The 20,928-nt window shown below is 36.2% G+C and overlaps 1 protein-coding gene across 4 annotated transcripts in view; it reads right to left on the reverse strand.

Moving 5' to 3' along the window:
• Window positions 1–74: 74 nt before the first annotated feature.
• Window positions 75–20,928, reverse strand: part of LOC140137873 (short transient receptor potential channel 4-like) — a 186,653-nt gene continuing 165,799 nt past the window's right edge. For all 4 annotated transcript variants that reach the window (XM_072159675.1, XM_072159676.1, XM_072159673.1 and 1 more), the window contains 8 exons: window positions 19,182–19,682; window positions 17,561–17,924; window positions 13,325–13,461; window positions 11,858–12,405; window positions 10,204–10,402; window positions 8,588–8,764; window positions 6,663–6,707; window positions 75–5,845 (listed from right to left, as the gene is read on the reverse strand). In XM_072159675.1, coding sequence (XP_072015776.1) covers window positions 5,342–5,845; window positions 6,663–6,707; window positions 8,588–8,764; window positions 10,204–10,402; window positions 11,858–12,405; window positions 13,325–13,461; window positions 17,561–17,924; window positions 19,182–19,682 — 2,475 coding nt within the window. In that variant the 3' untranslated portion in view covers window positions 75–5,341. The remainder of the gene's footprint in view (window positions 5,846–6,662; window positions 6,708–8,587; window positions 8,765–10,203; window positions 10,403–11,857; window positions 12,406–13,324; window positions 13,462–17,560; window positions 17,925–19,181; window positions 19,683–20,928) is intronic.

Here is a 20,928-nt window from a genome sequence, read left to right on the forward strand (position 1 = left end):
TACCACCAGTAAAAAATCCCCCACACGATTTATTTTAGATCGAGAACAGTAATTAAAACGCTGATTAAAACAACTTTAAAGGTTATAATCACACATAGATATGGACAGTCTTAATCAAATTCATATTTATGAACAAAATTACATTTCGTAGCAAATAAATGATTCAATAGAATAGATACATGCACATAGAACATTGAGTTTTTACATTATCTTAATAAATCAATTTACGTAATAAATGTCTTTGTTTAACACTCACACACCTCTCATTAATATTAAAATACTTCAACTTATTCCAAGACTTAAACTTAGTCTTGTATTACATTACACTTTTATTAATGTTAACATTAACATTGCAAATGAAAATGCACGCAACTACTTTTTATCGCGCTATGCAGTGTATAGTAATCGGTAAAAACGAGTGTCCTGAAGAAAATTCGATCTAAATCGGTTCTCATTCTTGTCCATTTTTATTATACATGTATTCAAACTTGACATTCCACCTGTAAAATAAGCTATATTTGCCCTGACTACAATATTGAGACGTAACTAGAATTTTTAAACATTAGTAACTTTGTAAGCAAGTCACCGACAGTAGAGGGCAAAACCTGCATCTTCTGCATAAACTGCCGTGTACATGGACACCTGTCAGGGGCGTAGCAAGCGGAGGGACAGGGTGGACAAGTCCATGGGCCCCGAGGGTTCAGGGCCTTGCTCCTTGTCCATGGGCCCCTGATGCTCTTGCTACGCCCCTGACACCTGTTTAGACCCTACTTCATAGTGGATCGCGGGAGGCGGTCAAATTTGTGCCCCTGTACCCACATATTATTCCACAGTTAAAACCCTCCTTCTACGTGGATTAAAATCTAATACTGCCAATAATATTTTAAGTCACTTATTCCTTTTCATATAATTCGTTGTATATATCATTCGTTTTCTTTTCATTACAAATTCATTCCCCACATCGCATCCAAATCAAAATAGTATTCTGACATATTCTGACATAGTTCAGACATTCTGACATAGAATCAGGGCTTACTAGACGTCCGGAAGAGTTGCCATCTTTTCTCATTGAACGTGTTACAGCTTTTCGTATATATACCTGAAGTCAAACATTTTGACGGTGAAAAGCGAAATGGAATAGTCGTGCAAATGTTTATGATGCACATTATATCCATCATTAATATATTCTCGTTCATTAATTGGTTAAACGAGTATCATGTGACCAAAAATAGTTTTAACTGTTTTGCAAAGCAATCGAAAAGCCGATTGATAAGGGATTGATAATAGTAGTACTATTGCCGTATGACCTCGATGCTATGTCGCAATTCCTAGTGGTCGGTGCAACTCGCCAAGTACGCGGGATTTTAATACCGGTTTCGGGGTATTAGTATACGGTATAGAAAGTCCTGTTGTCTTGCGAAGCACACAAGCAGACGCACAGAACAGCAGTTAAAATACGGCGGTTTCATGGTATAATCTGAGTTCAGTATCAGGATCAGTATCTTAATATTGATGGTGAAAGAACAGAGAACATGGTTTCTCGCCCGGGTTACTCGTTTCACGGCGGTATTGTATTAGAGGTTACAACATTTTCACTGTAAGCTTTAGCCATTCAAAACAAGGCCCGAGCCTAGCCTTTACTAGGCCTAGCCTACAAGTATGCGTTTATAATATTTAACCAATCAATGAACAAAGAATATATTAATGAAGGATATAAAAAATATTTACGGCTCTAAATTCGGGATCTAGTGGAATCTATTGCATAGGTCCCCTCAGTGAACTGTAGACCGTGAGCCTACTATCTTATATATAGTAGGCCCACGGTCTCCAGTTCACCTCGAGGACCACCAGATCCCGAATCTAGAGCAGTAAATATCTGTATACTAGTCCCTGGTAACATTTATACATTACAAATTTTTACAATAAAACACATGTCGATTTAAACGACAAAGATGGTCTGATTGACAGATCTGTTTTCCAAAAAGTACCGTATATGCCACCTTGTGTCAATATCCTTGAATATTGCCATGGCAACCATGTGAGGGAACAGATGCGTATAATCCAAAATTGCACATTCATTGAAAATGTTGCTTTTGTTATTATACTCCTAGAGTATTGGACATCCTTCTACCATGTCTACCGTCCATACTGTTCAAGAATTTGAGTTATTGTCTTCCAAAAAAGGGTGTAGTTTGTTTTTGCGACAATACTTCATACCTATTACAATCTACGTTTTCAACTTTGATTCACAAGATCATATACCCGTTAAGCAATGACCCGTCATAGACATGATCAGGGATTACCATAAAGAAGGGTTTACTATTTACCCATTCACCTTTTCAAGGAATTGTTTGAGATACAGTCGTGTATTCATCAGCTGTTAAGTAGTGTCAGATGGTGATGTACGACGTTTCTACAAATACTAAACAAAAGTATTGCAACATCGTTGAAAAAAGAAGAATTCAACAAATTGTATGACATTCATTCACTATCCTGGTAAATTCACATTACGTACAAGATGTCAATGTTCTATGCATGAAATAATTAAGATTAGGCTAATGAAGATTGGGCTAATCAATAGAATGTGTTCACTGCGGTGACATACATTGCGCATATTCTAGTGCTAACAATGGTGGAAGGAAGAAAATCCGTTTGAACATAGAGAGGAATAACATTAGCCCACCAAATATCCAGGTAACTTGAAAATGGTTTCGTTTCTGCAACGTAAGGCAAATGGTGGTGGTAGAATGATTCACGGATGTGTCAGATGGACGAGATCAACAGCAAACGACAAATGTCCTTCAAGTTCTTGGGTCTCAGAAGAACGAAAGTTTACGTGACTACCCCATATGACATTCGATGACCTTGAATCACACCATAACATTATTGCGTGTGTTCATTACGTGTCTAAATGTTATGTTGTCATTCATGGAGTAACCACGTGATTCCTTATTATTACAACTGATATTCCCGAGTCCCACATTCTTTGCCAAAAACGTCGGCCGTCTTTGACTGTTGTTTCGTCCAAGTTCTGCTTCCGTACAACATTCTTCCAAATTTGTGATACGTTACAGAAATCAATAAACCATTTGAGACAAATCTACATGCATCTGGACATATAAACTGTCGTGTACATGGACACCTGTCAGGGGCGTAGCAAGCGGAGAGACAGGGTGGACGAAGTCCATGGGCCCCGAGGGTTCAGGGCCTTGCTCCTTGTCCATGGGCCCCTGATGCTCTTGCTACGCCCCTGACACCTGTTTATACCCTACTTCATAGTGGATCGCGGGAGGCGGTCAAATTTGTGCCCCTATACCCACATATTATTCCACACACAGTTAAAACCCTCCTTCTACGTGGATTAAAATCTAATACTTCCAATAATAGTTTAAGTCACTTATTCCTTTTCATATAATTCGTTGTATATATCATTAGTTTTCTTTTCATTACAAATGCATTCCCCACATCGTATCCAAATCAAAATAGTATTCTGACATATTCTGAAATAGTTGTATTTGGACATTTTGTGGACGTACATTCCTTCCTTTCCGCGTTCAAACGGATTTCCGCCACACGTATGTTGTCACCGTAGATAACACCTTCCATCCATTGATTAGTCTGATCATACTTATATCTTGCAAAGAACATTATCATCTAGTACATAATGTGAAATCGACAGGATATTGGATGAATATTCAATTCAGTTTGTCGAATTCTTCATTTTCAGCGATTTTGCAATACTTTCGTTTAGTGTGTGTATAGATGTTTTAGATATTGTCCGTCACACCAAAATATTTCTAAAGATGTTGATTTATGTAATATTTCCTTTTTTTCGACATGTGAGATCCACAAAGAAGGAACGCATAGGTAATGGCTATACAAGTTAGCGTTTCAAATGTTCACATGACTACAGTGTATGAAAGAGTGGTATTTTACGTTTCCAATTTACATAATTTCATACCTTACTAATACTACTTTAAAGTGGACTATTGCATCGAGTAATTTGAAAAATAATATTCTCAACAGCCAAATGGCATTCTTTACGAATTCAGAGTAACTTTGACGTAATTCTTATTAACAAACATACGAATCTAACATAATTATGTGAGCAAGAACCACTTCACATAACGTTACCACAGTGTTATCGACTGTTTGCTAAACGGCGTCGATATAATTTTATGAATAATGAACATAATCGTAAAATGTCATAGAAAATCAACAGGCCATTTTAAAGTTTAATTTTTTACAACTAACACAGCATACGAAACGACATTTAGAATATTATATTTCTTGTAATCTACAAACTCTGTTAATGTCCTATGAAACTATCAAAATACATAAATATATTAACTGTTATCGGGAAAATACTCTTTTTTGAAAAATGCCTTGATATTTTCCTTACAGTTGGATAAGGGTTCACAACTTTTTACAGCTTGATCAGACACTGCTTACTTCAAATATAAATAGCATTTACATTTTGACTGCAGGTCTTACCTAAGTAATCCCTGAATTATATTGTCATGGAACGGTCATTGGTACCTTTTTAGGTCGAAAGGATTTCAATTGCTACACATGTAAAATAAAGCTATACTTATAATAGTTCTTCAGTGCTTATGCACTCATTAGGAGCGTTACAAATTACTACAACATTCAGTGATTTTTAACATAGTACAAATTTGGATAAATAAACAAAATCATTTTTGCAAGCAAACATTGTTTTACAAATTATCCATAATATTGTTAGAAAAACAAATTCAACTGATCTTGTTCTTTTAAATTTTCTACGGACGAAATTTAATTCGCCCTAATAACAATATTGTATTGTTTTCACTATGAGCAGGTCTTGTAATGAACGAGACCTCGTCGTGTTTTTAACATCTTGCGCCAAAATATCAGTAGTTTAGATCGATGTTAGCGATGATTTATCTAAAGACGTTGGGCTACTAATACTTGTTTTTTTGTTGTGGTGGACGGACCTTGTAACATCTCCTTTAGTAAAATTTATATGTCCGTCATAATTGATTTAATACTATAGTAGGTTTAGAGCCAGGCTGCCACCTCATGCAGGACAGATTACATTCATTGGCAGAAAGGTTTATGGACATGAATGCATTGAAACAAATACATCTAAAATCAAAACAAATAAGCTTTGTCAACAATCATGACGATTGGATTGAGCACTTGTGTCATCAAACTACTTTAATTCTTCTTCAAAATTGAAATGATAGGAGGTGACCTCCTGGCTGAATTATGATCATGTGGATGGCGTGTATAATAGCAGCGAACTTGGTATCTAAATACATATTACCCTTAAACCTTAATTTCTATCTATATATGTTTCTTAAACCTCTGTATTACGGTGGGCTCCTAACGCGTCTTCTTCGTCAATAAATCGCAACCCAGGATCAGTATAGCCATTTGGTGCCTCTGCTGGCTCCGTTTTTGCTTTGTGGTTATGCGATACAGGTACAAGTGGTTCTAGTTCGATGTCTTCTTCTGTCATCCAGTCTGGAGGCGAATCCGTCTGGCGATTGCTCAAATTAACCATAGCATCAGAACAACCAGATGAAAGACTTTCCATACTGTCCGAAGGCTTCATCTGTTGTTGCATTGCTTGGAACATACCAGTACCAATACCAGCATCTTCCTCAACGTACTCTTTGTCATGTACCTTCGCCTCCACTTGACGAATCTTTTTATCCATTTCTCCTAGAGCTTCAAACATTTCGAATTTGAAGCCAGAGATATCTTGTTTCAATTCATTCAGTACCATAGCTTGGTCATCATCTTCGTCTTGATGACGCTTCTCGAAGTGATAGCGACGAACCAAGTGGTCCGAAATTTCCTAGTTAAGTAGAAGAAAAGAGTGTGGTTATCAGTCAAGATTAATAGGTAAATTTTCACGGGAAAATTTTCTGGACACGTGACCAATGGGTACCAATGTGAGTGTAACCTCGAGCCTGATCCCTGACCCCCGGCGGTGACCTCGCTATTCAAGTCTTTGTTATTTTGAATTGGAATAGTATTTTTGGCCGCAGTTTCGATAGAAATTTGTGCATTGCAAAATTATTAAAAATTATGCAATCTTAATTTCTTCACAATATCATCAAAACGTAATTTCAAAAATATTTACCTACGGAAAAAAATATTTATCTACGGAAACTCTTGTTATAACATTATTAACTTCCGACAAGTGACTTATTTTGTATCCAAGGAGAAATTCTTCCTATTCAAATACATTGGAAGACCACCCGCTGTGCTCGGGGTCACATTCCATAATGCTAATATGTCTGCGCCCATGGGTGTCACGTGTCCAGAAAATTTTCCCGTGAAAATTTTCCTATTAATCTTGACTGGTTATTTAATTAATTTTCTAATTTTCTAATAATAATCGCATTCGCACAGACATCAGGACTGATCAGTTCAAAGTCTAAGTAATTCCAAGAGCTAAATCTATAAGATTTAGTTTTGTTGATCTTGTAATGTTCAGCCACCGCTGTCTATCAATCTGTCTATCGGCGTATATATAAAACACGCAATATCTATGGCGATTACTATCTGGGGTCGAGTAAATCGCCCTTCGGCCTCGTAAAGTAACTTGCAATATAGGCTAATATTGAGCCACATAATTATCGCGTTATTGCTTTCATCAGACTACTTACCCTTGATTTTACTTGCCGTTCATCAATGATGCTTTTTATTCTTTCCTAAATGGAGAAAGAGAAAGCAAAAATATTATATTTGACAGAAAAATAAGAACAAACAGCAAATGATGGCAATCTCTATAATTATTATTATTATTCATGGTTTATTCAAACACACTCGCAGCTAAAAGCTGAATTGCTGTGAAGCTCACTTATAAAAATATACAATATACAACATGCAATAAATATGATATTAAAGAACAAAATTATAACACACATTAGACCGAATGGGCCAAACTCCCTCTCCGCAACCAAATCCCAAGGTGGAAAAGTCCTCTTATAAAAGAGAGGACAAAAGACCCCAGGAAAAGTTTGCAAAGAGGGGGCCTAGTCCCCGGACAAAAACATAACCAATGAGCTGGTAATACAATCTAAAGCATAAATAAACACAAGAGCAATATTGCACATAAGTTAAAATTACATTGTTCAAATGACATATACCATAGCATATAATTATTAAGCATTATTTAACAGGTTGACCATGTAAGAAAAAGGGCTGTCACGGTATCTATTTGTGCGCCACCTAGGAAGAGTAAGTTTGTGTCCATTTCTAAGCTCACGGCCATGTATTTTCACCCTTTCTTCAGGGAGCCATTCACGAAAAGAATCGGATTCCATGAGTTTTTGAGCAAATTCAAGACAAATTTTTTCTCTTCTTTGTGCGAGTCTCTCAAGTGCGCAAGTTTGGAGCGCCTCCTCATAAGATGACTGTCTGGTCAGACCTAAAATAATTCTACACGCTCGTTTTTGGATGCGTTCAATTGCATATACAGAAGTAATATATACAGAAGTAACAAATTCATACTTCTATGTTTTAAGTGAAGCAAAATTGTCTTGGTGTAAATAGTGTCACGGAAGTATAAGTGCGTTAGTGTTATAGACCTGATGGGGAAGTCCTCTTTTGGTCTATACGCTAGCGCGCTCACCTCTTAATCCCAGGGTCGTGGGTTCGAGTCCCGGCAGGACCGGAAGTTGCTCGAGGAGGCCCAGGATATTTCTGTGAGTGGTTCGTGACATAAATGGTGGCAGCGGTGGGATCTGGTGTTTCTTAACACCAGTGGCCGGGTATTCCTTGTATCAAGGACGACCAGAACCGGAAGTGGCTCGAGGAGGCGCAGGATATTTCTGTGAGGGTTCGTGACAATAAAACTTGATCACACCATGGAATCGCTTCATTCGCTTAACGTTCGATTAATATAAAAAAAATGTGAACAGAAGTGGACTGATTTGTCTTCATGGGTTAAAGGCCCATTCAGTGATTTGCTCATCCGGACGATCGTAAAAATCATCAAAATTCAGATATTGGTACCTTTGTCATTGTCATAGATGTGCTAACATAGCCTGCGAGTGGTTCAGCCGAAAGCCGTGTATTTAAGACAAAATAAGATATTTTACACAAATCTGTAATTTAGATACTGACAGTATCTAAATTAGCTACATGTATTTGAATGGGGCTTCAACTTCGTCAGTACTGCTGGTTTCTTAGTTTTTTACCAAATTTGTCATTTCAAAAATACCAAATGACAATTGGAATGACTTATCCTTCACTTTTAAGCAATTTATAAACAATTTTATTTATTTTTTACTCTTGCGCTGGGATCACTGAATGGGTCTTTAAGTATAAAGACGTGATGGAAGTATAAGGGTTTGAAAGAGCAATCAGTGGGTGGAATTTATAGATGGTTGAACCCGGGACCTCCGATTGCAATTGAACGTGTATGTATTGACCGTCTATGCAGAAAGGGTGGAAGAAAGGGTAGCTTACTTAAATGAAGTATGATATCTTTTAAAAAGCAGTGGGTTCGATTTAATATCTCCCTTGTTTCTTTTTGACAATGTGGTTTACTAGATCTTATGTAGCCTAAACAAAAGACAAAAATTACCTTATACTTCTTGCCAATGTCTTCTCTGCAACAGCAATACAATACCCATTTCATAAACCTAAATATTGATTTAGGACTTGGAATTATATTGAATGGTGGAGGTACTGTTCCAAGTTCATCGAAGTAACTCATCCATAGCTTAGACCGTGAGAACTTCCATTCCATGTCTGCATCCATCTACAAATGTTAAATACAAGAGTAATGATATCATAAAGCCAGCTATCATAAACAGATCAATTCTGTTAATTTATTTTATCCCTTTTTATGATCTTGTGACATGCCCAGATTTGGCATAAATTTTCAAATTTGTTTGTATAATTTTTGGTTACTTAGGTTGGTCCGTAAGGGACACACGCGTGGGTCCATACTTATATCTTGTATATAGTTTGTGTTAATTATACTTTAATACATCAATCACATTTCGTTCTAATTTTTCTATATTTAATGCATTTTTTCATTATCCATTTAGCTACTTATCAGTCAAGATACAATAATTGTGAATCGCATACCACAATGTTGCAGACAGAGGCTTTAGTAAAGAAGAAGTGCGCAAATATTTTCAACAAGCATGACGAGATCTACAAGTGATATTTGATAATCTCATCGAATTCGTTTAGCGGGTTTGCGGCCTTTATAGTTTTAAGCTCCGAAGTTCTTTTTAATATACAAATCCCTGCGTGACCTTAACAATTTATTTTTAATTTTAAAAACCTTGCGTAACATTATATATACTGAATAACAACAGATGGCGCTATCACTGCACTAATGTGCTCAATATTTGCACTTGAAGACTGTTGTACAGTGCTCAACATTAGCACTTTATTCGAGAGACTGGGCTGGAAGAACCCACTAAAATCAATGCAGGAAATATCTATTTGCTTTAAACTTAGCGTATAAAACATTATTATCATATTCTATGTACAATACTAGAAAGTTGGTTTAAATGTTTGAGCATTTTCAGAATCTGTTGTTATTTTAATACTTAACAATAGCAAATGTGCAGGGATTGTGATTTATCAAATAGTCCAAAGTTGATCTATTTAATCTTATCCAGAAAGCAAAAATAATCTTGTTCACTTGCTTTTCCCGAGCTCTGTACACGAATTGTCGGGGGAGATCTTAGTAGGTTTGACACAAAGGAAGTCAGGCAACATGTCATACTTACAATAGTCCCGAGTTTCCCAGGTGACCCATTAAACGAGTTCAAGTGCTGGTGTAAAGACCGTTTGGCCTTTAATTTCACTCTTTGATTTGTTTTCGCCCACAAGAACTTGTAATTACGACATATTTTTAGACTTTCATGATTATCTTAATGTCACTCCGTAATTAATTAAGACCTTTACTTCTATTGACCTTTAAACGTTCGCATTAACCTACTTTAGTAAAAGATAAAAACTTAATTTCGCCAAAATGTCACTAGTCTTACATTCCTGACGATGTGTGACCTATAATACATAATACGACCTTAATGTAAGAGTGGAGTGGATGCATTGTGCGGATGACGTTACGAGGTAGCGATCGAATAGACTCGCATGCTCACAATGGTTGCATATGGGCAGGCATTTATCACACATTGCATCCACTCTGCTTCGTACATAAACGTCGCAAATATTTACCTCAACTCGTGTGTAGGTGTTGCTCATCATAGCAATAAGTACATTAAGTAATACCACGATGGCAATGATGTGATATATGGCAAACATGACGTTTCCAACACTCTGAGTGAATGTGTGCTTTATGTCGTTAAGGTTCACTATTTGCGTGTCGAATAAACCAAATAACGACCAAAACAACGTAGCCATGGTAGATACAATTCTGAAATTAAAAATAAATTTACAACAAGCTTATTGTAACATTCGTAATGGGAAAATATGGTAGTGTCAGTTAATCCAGTAGAGCAAACCGATAAACATGTTTTATAGCATTCCATCTTTACAATCATGGGAGAGAATGAAGAGAATCTTTCTGTATTATCAAGGAACATACAATTACAAACATTGGATGCTGTCCACCAAAGCATCCTATGTTAATATTATCATGTGACACCGATGTTGGGTTGTAGTGCAAGAGCATGTGTCTGGTGGGAAACTCTGCTTTTTCCTCATCAAATATAATTTTGGTAACACTGGAAACCATTAATATGCAATTGATTATGTTTACGAATTGAAATATGCCTCGTTCAAATTTTTTATTCAAAATGTGTACAGCTTGGGTTAAGCTATTCATTTTACATAATTTACTCATCACTCCTAAATTATAGCGCACATCAAAAGACACAAGATCAAACAAAGATATCAAACATAAACATGGAGCTCATCGCGTAAAGTGGTAGGACTTTATAGCGTATAATACAAAAACACACCTTTTGCTAACAAATACTAAACTGAGAACATAATGTTCGACTTTTTAAAAGCAGAGAAACTAGAATGAAATGCTTGAATTATCTGGTCCTCGAAAGATTTCAATGTGTTTTCAATATATTCCAAATTATTATGATGGAAGAGACAATATTTGGGGATTTCAGTGAGCATGGTGGACTGGTTCAAGTGATTGACTTAGTTTTCATTTTGGTTATTGTAATTTGTAGAGCCATTAAATGTTCTTGCCAGTTTACATAAGACCTGATCAACCGCCTGTTCAGATTTACAAACAATTTTGACGAGACGAGATCTCAATATTGTCCTTTTTTATGTGGATTTTTTAATATTGTCAGTAAATTGTAAAGTACCAACTCCAAATAATGACACGGAGCTGTATGAAAAGTCTGATATAAAACATGCAACATCTTGTGCGAGTGGTTTTGAACAAAACGAAAGCAAAAACATCAAGGCAATAATACTCTTTGTAATTCTGTGGAAGATATGCATTCAATAAAAAAATTCCTGGACTGGCCAGGAAGCACATTTTAATCGGATATGCCTACTATCAAAACAATTATAGTATACGCGTGAAAGGTGGTAAGCATGGTGAGCAAATGATTGACAGCTATTACTGCAAAAGCTTTGTTACTAGAAATGTATTAGTGGCATACCATGAATGGAATTACAACGGATTATGAAAACGTTGTGGAACGGCCCGACGTTTCGTCGTCTGCGAGTTAGAATTTGTAAATCAAAGACTTGAAACAACCCAATGTATCATCCAATTTATCATGGTTTTTACAACCGATTATAAGAAATAATGCATTAGTAAGACTATATAAAATCAATGATTGTATCTAAAATCCTTTAGGGTACATTTAGGCGATATTTATCTTATACTCCAACTTACGATTTGAATGGTTGTCCAGGTATAATACTAGAATAATACCAGTATAGCTGATTCATACCAAGGGAAAAGGCAAACCACACAAAGCAGAATATAAACAAGAATTTGCTGATATCTGTGATCATACCACCCAATGAAATCTGCATAGGTCCGACATCCTTGTTCACTACAGTTAATGAAATCATTCGCAGAAAGCTGGAAACTTTCGCTACTGAAAACAATGCATCAGCCACCAGTACGGGATCATATGCTTCCCATAAATATCTCTTGTAGTTATCGTCATCTGGGAATTTCTCCGCTGCTAACGATGTAGCTTTTGGATTCAATCCTGTTTTGATTTGTTCAGGAAGTGTCAGCATAATATTGTCTTGGCCAATGAGAAGCTTTTGTAATAGAAGTTCAATGTCGTGGAAAACAATGTCTACATATTCTCTGACGTCCATTGTGACTGTTGCTTCCTCTTCTACAACGGGAACTTCAACAGTAACGGCAGGTGCTGTGGTCGAATTTGTAATTGGAGAAGTCACAGAGTTTCGTGGATTTTGAGTAGCCTGAAAAGTATTTGTTAATATAATTAAATAGAATGTAAATGAAACGTTAATTATTCAATATATTTTGAATTCTTGATATTACTATGGAAATGTTCCTTACAATCAACATCCAGCTAGGTTTTCCCCCAGGATACGTATCAGATTCTAAAGTTACGCCCAACATTAAGACCCTGTACCCAATTGCTATTCTAGTTTTAAACTACATGTAATAATTAGTAGATAACTAAATCTGGTCAACCCGAAAAACTCACTTTTTGGTCAGATGGAATCACCGACGTTTCGGCCAATACCTTTGGCCTTCAGCTGGGTGGATGATTTAGGGTCATCCGAGGTCAATCGATGAGGAAGTTGCTTAGAGGTAATCTGTCACATGGTTGGGATCGGGTCATCAAGCAACTTCCTCATCGATTGACCTCGGATGACCCTAAATCATCCACCCAGCTGAAGGCCAAAGGTTTTGGCCGAAACGTCGGCGATTCCATCTGACCAAAAAGTGAGTTTTTCTGGTTGACCAGATTTAATTATCTACTAATTGATCAAATCCCAGATGACTGAAAGTATACACAGTGTTACATGTAATAATGCATGTTGTTTGTCTTTGTGGACTAAATGCTTACGGCTTAATGTTTAGTTCTTATCTGGGATTTTAGATTTGAACCGGTTTTAATTTTAAAGTCAAAAACAATTTCTCAGTCTGGCCGTCTGTTGGTCGGTTCTCTATACAAAATGTAACATCTGTATGTGGAATCCGTCCTTATCTTAAAAGACAGTACTTAAAGAGAGCATTGTGTGTTTCACATATCTGAGGACTTCTTCAAATAGCCTTAAACACCAATTTTTAAGATCAGGTATGTAAGGAGCACACATGTAGACACTAAAAACGTTTTGAAAATATCCATGAATATATTATGTTACTTACATTAAGGGTAACCATGAATTGCAAAACTATGACACCCCAATATAGAAGCAACGTGAAGAAATCAAAGTAATTCCATAGATTGCCGAAGAAACGAGACCCGTTATACCACAGCTCTTTGACTTTAGACCACGTCATTCCTGAAGTAAAGAAAATAACATAAACATAGATATACGTTAATCGGAGAAAATGTGATCTGTAGAGATAATTTGTGCATTACATTATTTAAATTAGGAGAGACAAACGTATTCTATAAAACTGACACCACATAATATGAAAATTATTCTGCGAGCATGTTGATTGGTTTGGCCTATCTTGTTTGTTTGTATGTAAACAAGGAGAAGAAACACAGTTCAAGGAACTATTCCCAAGCCACCTTCACAGGAGGAAACTACAATGGAGTTCTCATCATAAAAAGGGTGAAATAAGGCTCCGAAGGTGACAGAGCTGGTGTTATACTAATGAATAACTTCTGCAGCTTTATGGATTATAAATTGTTAGTCCAACATACAATGACAGGGACATATAATTGTAAGAAAGACTCGTGGACACGTTTGTGTTTGTTTGTTTGTTTGCTTGTTTGTTTGTTTGATTTCTTCTTTAGCCTGGGACACTCAATCAGTTGAAAACACAATTAATAATTTGTTCTTCCTTGAGGCACAGGGAAAGGGGTTTTCCGACGATGCTACATTATTTAGCCCGAATATTCATTATAAGTGGCATTATTGATGTTACACTAAGATCACCTGACACTCAGATTGTAAGTAACTAGTCAGATTATTATAATAATACTTCCACTAATTCGCAAAAAGATCAGAACTCGACCGGTGGTCGACCGCCGGTTTCGGGCGGTTACCTCCCCGGTTGGGGCCTGTTTCTATTGTACCGGTGGTCGAGTTTTGATTTCATCCCCAACCTTTCTACGTAGACGGTCAATATAAACACATCCAACTCCAATCGGATATCCTGGTTTCAACCAAATCTAAATTGCACCCACTTATTGATCTGTCAAACTCTTGTACTTCCATCACGTCTTTACTTAACCCAAATGAAGACAAATCAGTCCAGTCAATAGTAGACTGGTTGTCTTCATGGGTTAGATCAAGACATAATGGAAACATTAGAGAATGAATTTGGAGAAAACCTTCTGATAATTACAAACACTCGCTGAGCATCAAGACCTTCCCTCCTGAGCTCAATCATCTGAAATTACTCGAGCGTGAGTCACCCAGGCTGGTGGCTCAGCATAGTATTTTATTAACAGAAGGTTTTCTCCAAATTCGTTTCCTAATGAATAGGGTTTCAAAGAGCACTAATCATTGGGCGGAATTAAACCCGGGACCCGGGCCCGGGACCTCCGATAACAATTGGAAGTGTTTGTATACAGAAAGGGCGGGAAAAAGGTAGCTTACTTCATTATAAAAATGAATTATGATGTCTGCACTTTAATTAGCATTGGGTTAGATCTTATGCTCCCCTTACTGTTTTTTGACAATATCGTTATATTGAATAGATATTGTATTTTAATACATCATTCAGAAATGTAATCATGTGGGCGCGGTCTGCTACGCACAAGTCAATTCATTTTTGCTTCCCGGTTTTATTCCATATTTATGGCTTAAAATGTGTCAGTCAGTTCAATAGGATAATATATTATTCATAACACTTCCCGTATATATCTAAATTAACCTCTGCTAATGGCTAAGTCTATATATCTATGTGAGGGCAAGCGATAACGCCCAAATATTTCCCCATTTTAACGTAACCACAGCTGGGGCATTAGGCGAAGTGTCGTTCCTATTAAACAGGCGCCAAAATAGCAAACCACTATGGCACGGTTATTACTGTTTAACACGCTGTAAGTGATCAGAATGACAGGGTGTGGATTTAAATCAGACCTTGACAATATAAATGCAGTATCTTCTAATACATAACAAAATCGACCATGTCCTTTGACTCGGTAGATTTATTTATCAGTCTGTTTTCAAAGTACAAGTATGAAATGAATAAGTAAATCAAATACCAGTATCTGTCGGTAATTTACAATGCAGATATTACATTATTTTTAGTTTAGGAAGGCGGAGGCAATGCACAGTAAGAGCCATCTTTTTTTGTGGACTTCAACTTTGAGAACTTTGGTTTGGGTGGGGATGTACGGCTGGGACTTTAAACCAAATTTGACGTAAAAACATACCCGAAATTATACAAATTTGCTTCGTGAAAATTGTGAAAAAAAAACCACACCCTTTTTAAACCAATTTTTAATGAAATTGAGGGCCATTAATAAACTAAAATGACTGAAAATGCAGCTGAGTATAAACTAAATGGCTGAAAATACACCCTGGATCAGCAACACATCCTAATATCCACTACGAATCTCCGGGAGGAGAGTCCAATGCAATAAAAAAGTAGAGCTTATTAGATAAATGTAATAGTGGCGTTCATTTTATTGCTTCTGCTGAAAGTACATATCACATAATTACCAATCTGAAGAAAGGTATAATATTTACATGAAATGGACTACTATTTATATTTCTAATTAATGTACGCTCGAGCGTTAAAAATAGGCCTTTTTACCGCGCCTTTGAACATCATTTATGAACGATTTCCACTTCAAAACACACCCTAATGCACCCCAACCATCACCTACACGTTTCTGTCACCCACAAAAAACATCCAACTTAAACCCCTAAAACGCACACTACCCAAACCACCACCCCAAAGACAAACGACAAAGATAAAAGCAACACATTAAAGGAGTATTTCGTGATCCTGGCATCCTCTTTTTATAACATTTTTCAGTAGATATTCACGAAAAAAGCTTATTGCCAAAATTTCAGTTGATTCCGATTTTGCGTTTGCGAGTTATGCATGATTATGTGTATTACACTTCTCCATAGACAATGTGTTGTAATTTCGTTCTGGTATACCAGAACGAAATTCACATTTCACGATATCTTTGCTAAACGAATTAAGCTGCAAGAAATTTTTTGTACATAAACATTATGTAGCCAGAGGTTTCCAGTGATATAAAAATCTCAACTTTTTTTTGAGAAAAGTGGGGGATGATGCTGTGGATCACGAAATGCCCTTTTAATATAAATGATATTATTATTAATTAAGAGATAGAGGTGAGCTTGGGCTTCCACAGATGAGTTTATATGAATTTAAATTGGGCACGCCCTTAGTCTGAGATAAAACAAAACAGGCGATCCTGACTTTTAGACCACCCTCGCTATATAGGGCTCAAATATTACTATTTCATCAAGGTTTAATATTCCAACAAGCTTAAACTAAAAGTTTCATCTAAGGAGTCAAGCTTTAAACTATTAAGCAACAATATCCAACAAGCTAAAACCAATTTTTGAAAAGAAGCTTTAACATCAATTTTTTCATTGTAAAAACCATCTAAACAATCTTTAAAAATACAGTGACCTACCTAATATTACTAATCTATGTTTCCGATGATAAGAAGCTAAAATATTGTGAAAAAAGGGCAGGGTTTTGAGTAATGAGGGAAATTACGGGGTAAAATACATCACGCTTTTCGAGAAATTCGCCATCTTGAATAAATGCAGAATTGCGTCATGCAGTAAAACGATGTCAAACGCGCTTGAAAATGCATGATACGCGAGCGTAAATTACCGTCAAAATGAGCGTACATCAAGCGCTTGTGCTACGCGAAAACTTCGGAACTGGCATCACCGGTTTTGTAACCAGCTCTTTTACGTCAAAAATAGCTATAAAAACGTGAATTTTGGAACAAAATAAAGCTTGTTTGATGGAATAAAAGGTATGTTTGTACAGTTGAAAACATGTTTAGCCTTGTTGCGAAAGTTTAATATGATAAATTTGCAATTTGTACCTTATATAGCTCGGGTGGTCTAAAAGTCAGGATCGCCACAAAACAAAACAAAACAAAAACTGCAAGGCAAGTGACCCTGTAGTATATCTACATCATGGAGGCAGTTGATTTTTTTTTGCATTAACTTTGGTTTCAAAACAAATAATACCAGAAATGTTTTCAAACTTGCTTATAGCTGCTAAAAGCAATACAATACCATTAAATTAAGACTACTAAGGTGGTTAAGTTCAAGCAGGGAAAAGATTTTATGTGATTTGCCATAGACACTTGATATTATGTTGTATTGTATCAACATCAGAGGGCGCCCTAAAAATCTTAGGTCAACACATCAAAAAGAAGACTTTTCAAAAGTTTAAGAATTGTTAACATCTTACCTGCAACCCAGAGTATGATCAATACCATAGTAATTGACGGGATGCCATCTCGTTCGTACGCACCACCAGTATCAGATTGATTTTGTGGTAATATTGTTTTTTCAATCATGGTATGGTAGAGAAGAAGTAATAGAAATGCAAGTTGTGAAGCAGTGTGACAGATAAATTTGACATAAGGAATCTTGAGAAAGTTTGCTACTCGTCCGTATGGAACAAATAAGTAGCATAGAGAGAATAAAGGGAAAGAGAATCCCATCAGAAACACCAGAAGTGAACTTTTGAATGCTCCTTGGTCCCTCCATCCCGGAAGACCATGATACCAACGCTCAATTAATCTCTGCTGGCAATGAGGGTGGGCAACGAACTGTAAGAAAAGTGCAGAATAATTAAAATGTTATTTATTGGTATGTGTTTTATGATATGAACAGCGATGGGGATTATTAAAACAATTGTAGAGATATAGTTGAATGTCCGACTGTATAGCGGTGTCTTTTGCAATATTGTAAATGATTCATACATATAAGTGGAATATTTTGATATTAGCAATTACATAAGATTAAATGAAATGATTATTGTTTTCATGAATGGAAAAATTATTGATGATTGAAATTAACAAGGTTGAGTTTTTCACAGACGTGATTACAACAGCTTCAACTTAGCTTTCATGTGTTGCACTTTGTAACGATAATTTTAGTGTATATTTTGATGATACAGTGTGATTTTGTCAGGGTTAAAATGTGAGTGGCCTTTGTGAGATTAGAAAAAACAAAATCATTATTCGCAATACACACACCAAAATTGATTTCGACCGGAAAAATTACATAAATGTGACGTGTCATGTCAAAAGCAGACACTTTTGGGCAGGATCGTAAATGGAGAAAAAGCCAAAAATCTACCCGGGGGTGACTTTTCCACAATTTGGGTTTGTTGCGAATTTGTGATGTTATTAATGTTAAAAATATTGTTTGATAGTTTTAGACCGGAATATAACTGGCATCTTGTATTTTTTGAGACATTTTTCAAGGTAATTCCTACTCTCACCATTGTCAATTTGATTATTAAAAAATACTTGAGCAATTATTTTGAGTAATGATAGTTTAGTTCAGAGACATTTTGGTATATTTACCACTGACACCTGTTGTAAATTTTGACAACAACATAATTAATATTGATATTGCTTGTTGTAGTATATTTGAATCATGCCGCCCTCTAGTGTATCTTCTAAGTTTAAATTAGTTTTTCGATGGGAGGTAAATAATTATATGTGATGCGATCAAGTAAAATCAGTCGGAACTTTTTTATTATAACTATAACTGATGCACTCGCAAAGTATATGATGGATAATTACTTCGCTGCGGCTCGAGCGCTAAATGCAATAACTCCACGGTCAAGCACTTTGAGTTGACACTGCACCGGCTGAGATGTCATCGGCAAATTTCTTCCTAGTTTAGTCTTCAAGGGTGCTATTTTGGAGTACCGACTGAAGACTGAAGTGCGATTATCTTGCCTAATGCTCAGTGAATCATCCTTATCATAAGCTTTAAAAAATATTAATTACCAAGTGAGTGAAATCATTTGACTTAATTGTATAATCATAATTCAATGTTTATACACTTCTTACCTTTCTTTGCTCAAAGTGGATGGCAACTTTCACTCTATTTGGTTGTCCGTCGTGAATATCTTCACTAGGATTACTCCATCCATAAGGATCATGATTCAGGATAAATATCTGCTCTGTGGTATCACGAACTTGATCCAGAAGATCAGCTGCAAATTGCTCACACTGATCAGCTAGTGCTTGAAATTGGTCCCCAAATTCATATTTGGTTTTTGTAAGCTTTCTTAGCTTATCACATAATTCAAATGTCTCACTGAATGGATCCTCGGCGGTTAGCGAGATGTAGGCTTGGCTGGCTAATGCTTTGTATAGGTTTAACATGCCCACTGAGTTCTCTAAGGTGTGTACTTCTTCGTCTTCACTGAAGGTTCGGGGATCTCTGATTCGAGCGCCATATTCAAGAAGTGTTCTTATGTTGTCGTAGTGGTTATGTTGAGCTGCTAGAACGAGTGGAGTTACTTCGGGGTGAAAATCGCCATTAAGGGCCCTGCAGTTAATGCATTCCTGTAAAGTAGAGATAGTGTTAACGATATCACGATTTAAAATAAGTTTTCACTTTTCAAAGACAGATATATATAATAAAGTTTTCAAAGTATGTATCTGCACTATGAAATATATACGCAGGGATAATTTAGTTATTTCAATTCCCAGAAAGGTGCAATTACACGACTATTATCCCAAAGCGATAAACGGTCAGCTATCCAGGAACATTTTAATATCATTGTACACTGTACATCGTGCATATAATATTATAGCGCCGTTATAGCGTCAGCCCGTAGCTTTTAAAATACAGTAAATGTTGTGTAAACAATACATTGATGTGATCGAGTACCTCTTTCGAATAAATCTAAAACAAAACTAGGAGATACAACAACGTTATATTTGTTCACCATTCTGACTCTGTAATGGTGTCAGATTTCAATTAGTACCAAAGATCAAAATAACACAATAGTACTACACCCATGTGGTAAATTTGTGGCTACTTTTGCATTTTTCTCAAAAAATAATAACACACTGGTAACGAAAGTTATGTATATTATTGGGGCAAGGAATCCAATTACTACACTGACATTTCAGTGACTCAAGACAAGTGGTTCAGTATATATGATAGGAAATGAGGTACATCCTAGCGGTACCTTATTTCTTATCATAAATAACAAACCGTTTGTCTTGGGTCACTGAAATTCCAGTGTAGTAATTGGATTCCTTGCCCCTATAATATACATACATTTTGTTACCACTGTGTTATTAGTTTGTGAGAAAAATGAAAAAAAAAACACAAATTTATCGAGGGCTGTAGTACCCCCTTAAGTTTGACAAATACTATGCGGCAGCGTAGCAGCATTAAGGGGGAATAGTTCTCAATCAATGACGAACACGAAAAATTAGGACACAGAACATTAACTCCCACAATTGATGCCTATTGACAATGACCTATTTTGTAATGTTACATTAGAATGAAGCACCATATTCAAGAGGAACAATTTAAAACCATTTTCTCAATTTTGACACCTGTAAAGCCCAAAAATTATCATTTGACTTTTTTGCCTATAGCCCGAAAACGTGATAGGTCAAACTATACTTTTATGTGTGGTTTATAATCTGTTAATACAATCAAAGCACTTTTTGTGTATCTGAATGGCATTTTGCTCCTCCTTTGATGATTTCCAGAAGTTGGTCATTATGGGGTTTATTCAAAGATTTAAACCACGGGCCCAAATTGGTGCTTTTGTCAACTCTGTCCCCATTT

This window comes from Amphiura filiformis, chromosome 17 (assembly GCF_039555335.1).
Source record: "Amphiura filiformis chromosome 17, Afil_fr2py, whole genome shotgun sequence".
In the NCBI taxonomy this organism is placed as follows: Eukaryota; Metazoa; Echinodermata; class Ophiuroidea; order Amphilepidida; family Amphiuridae; genus Amphiura; species Amphiura filiformis.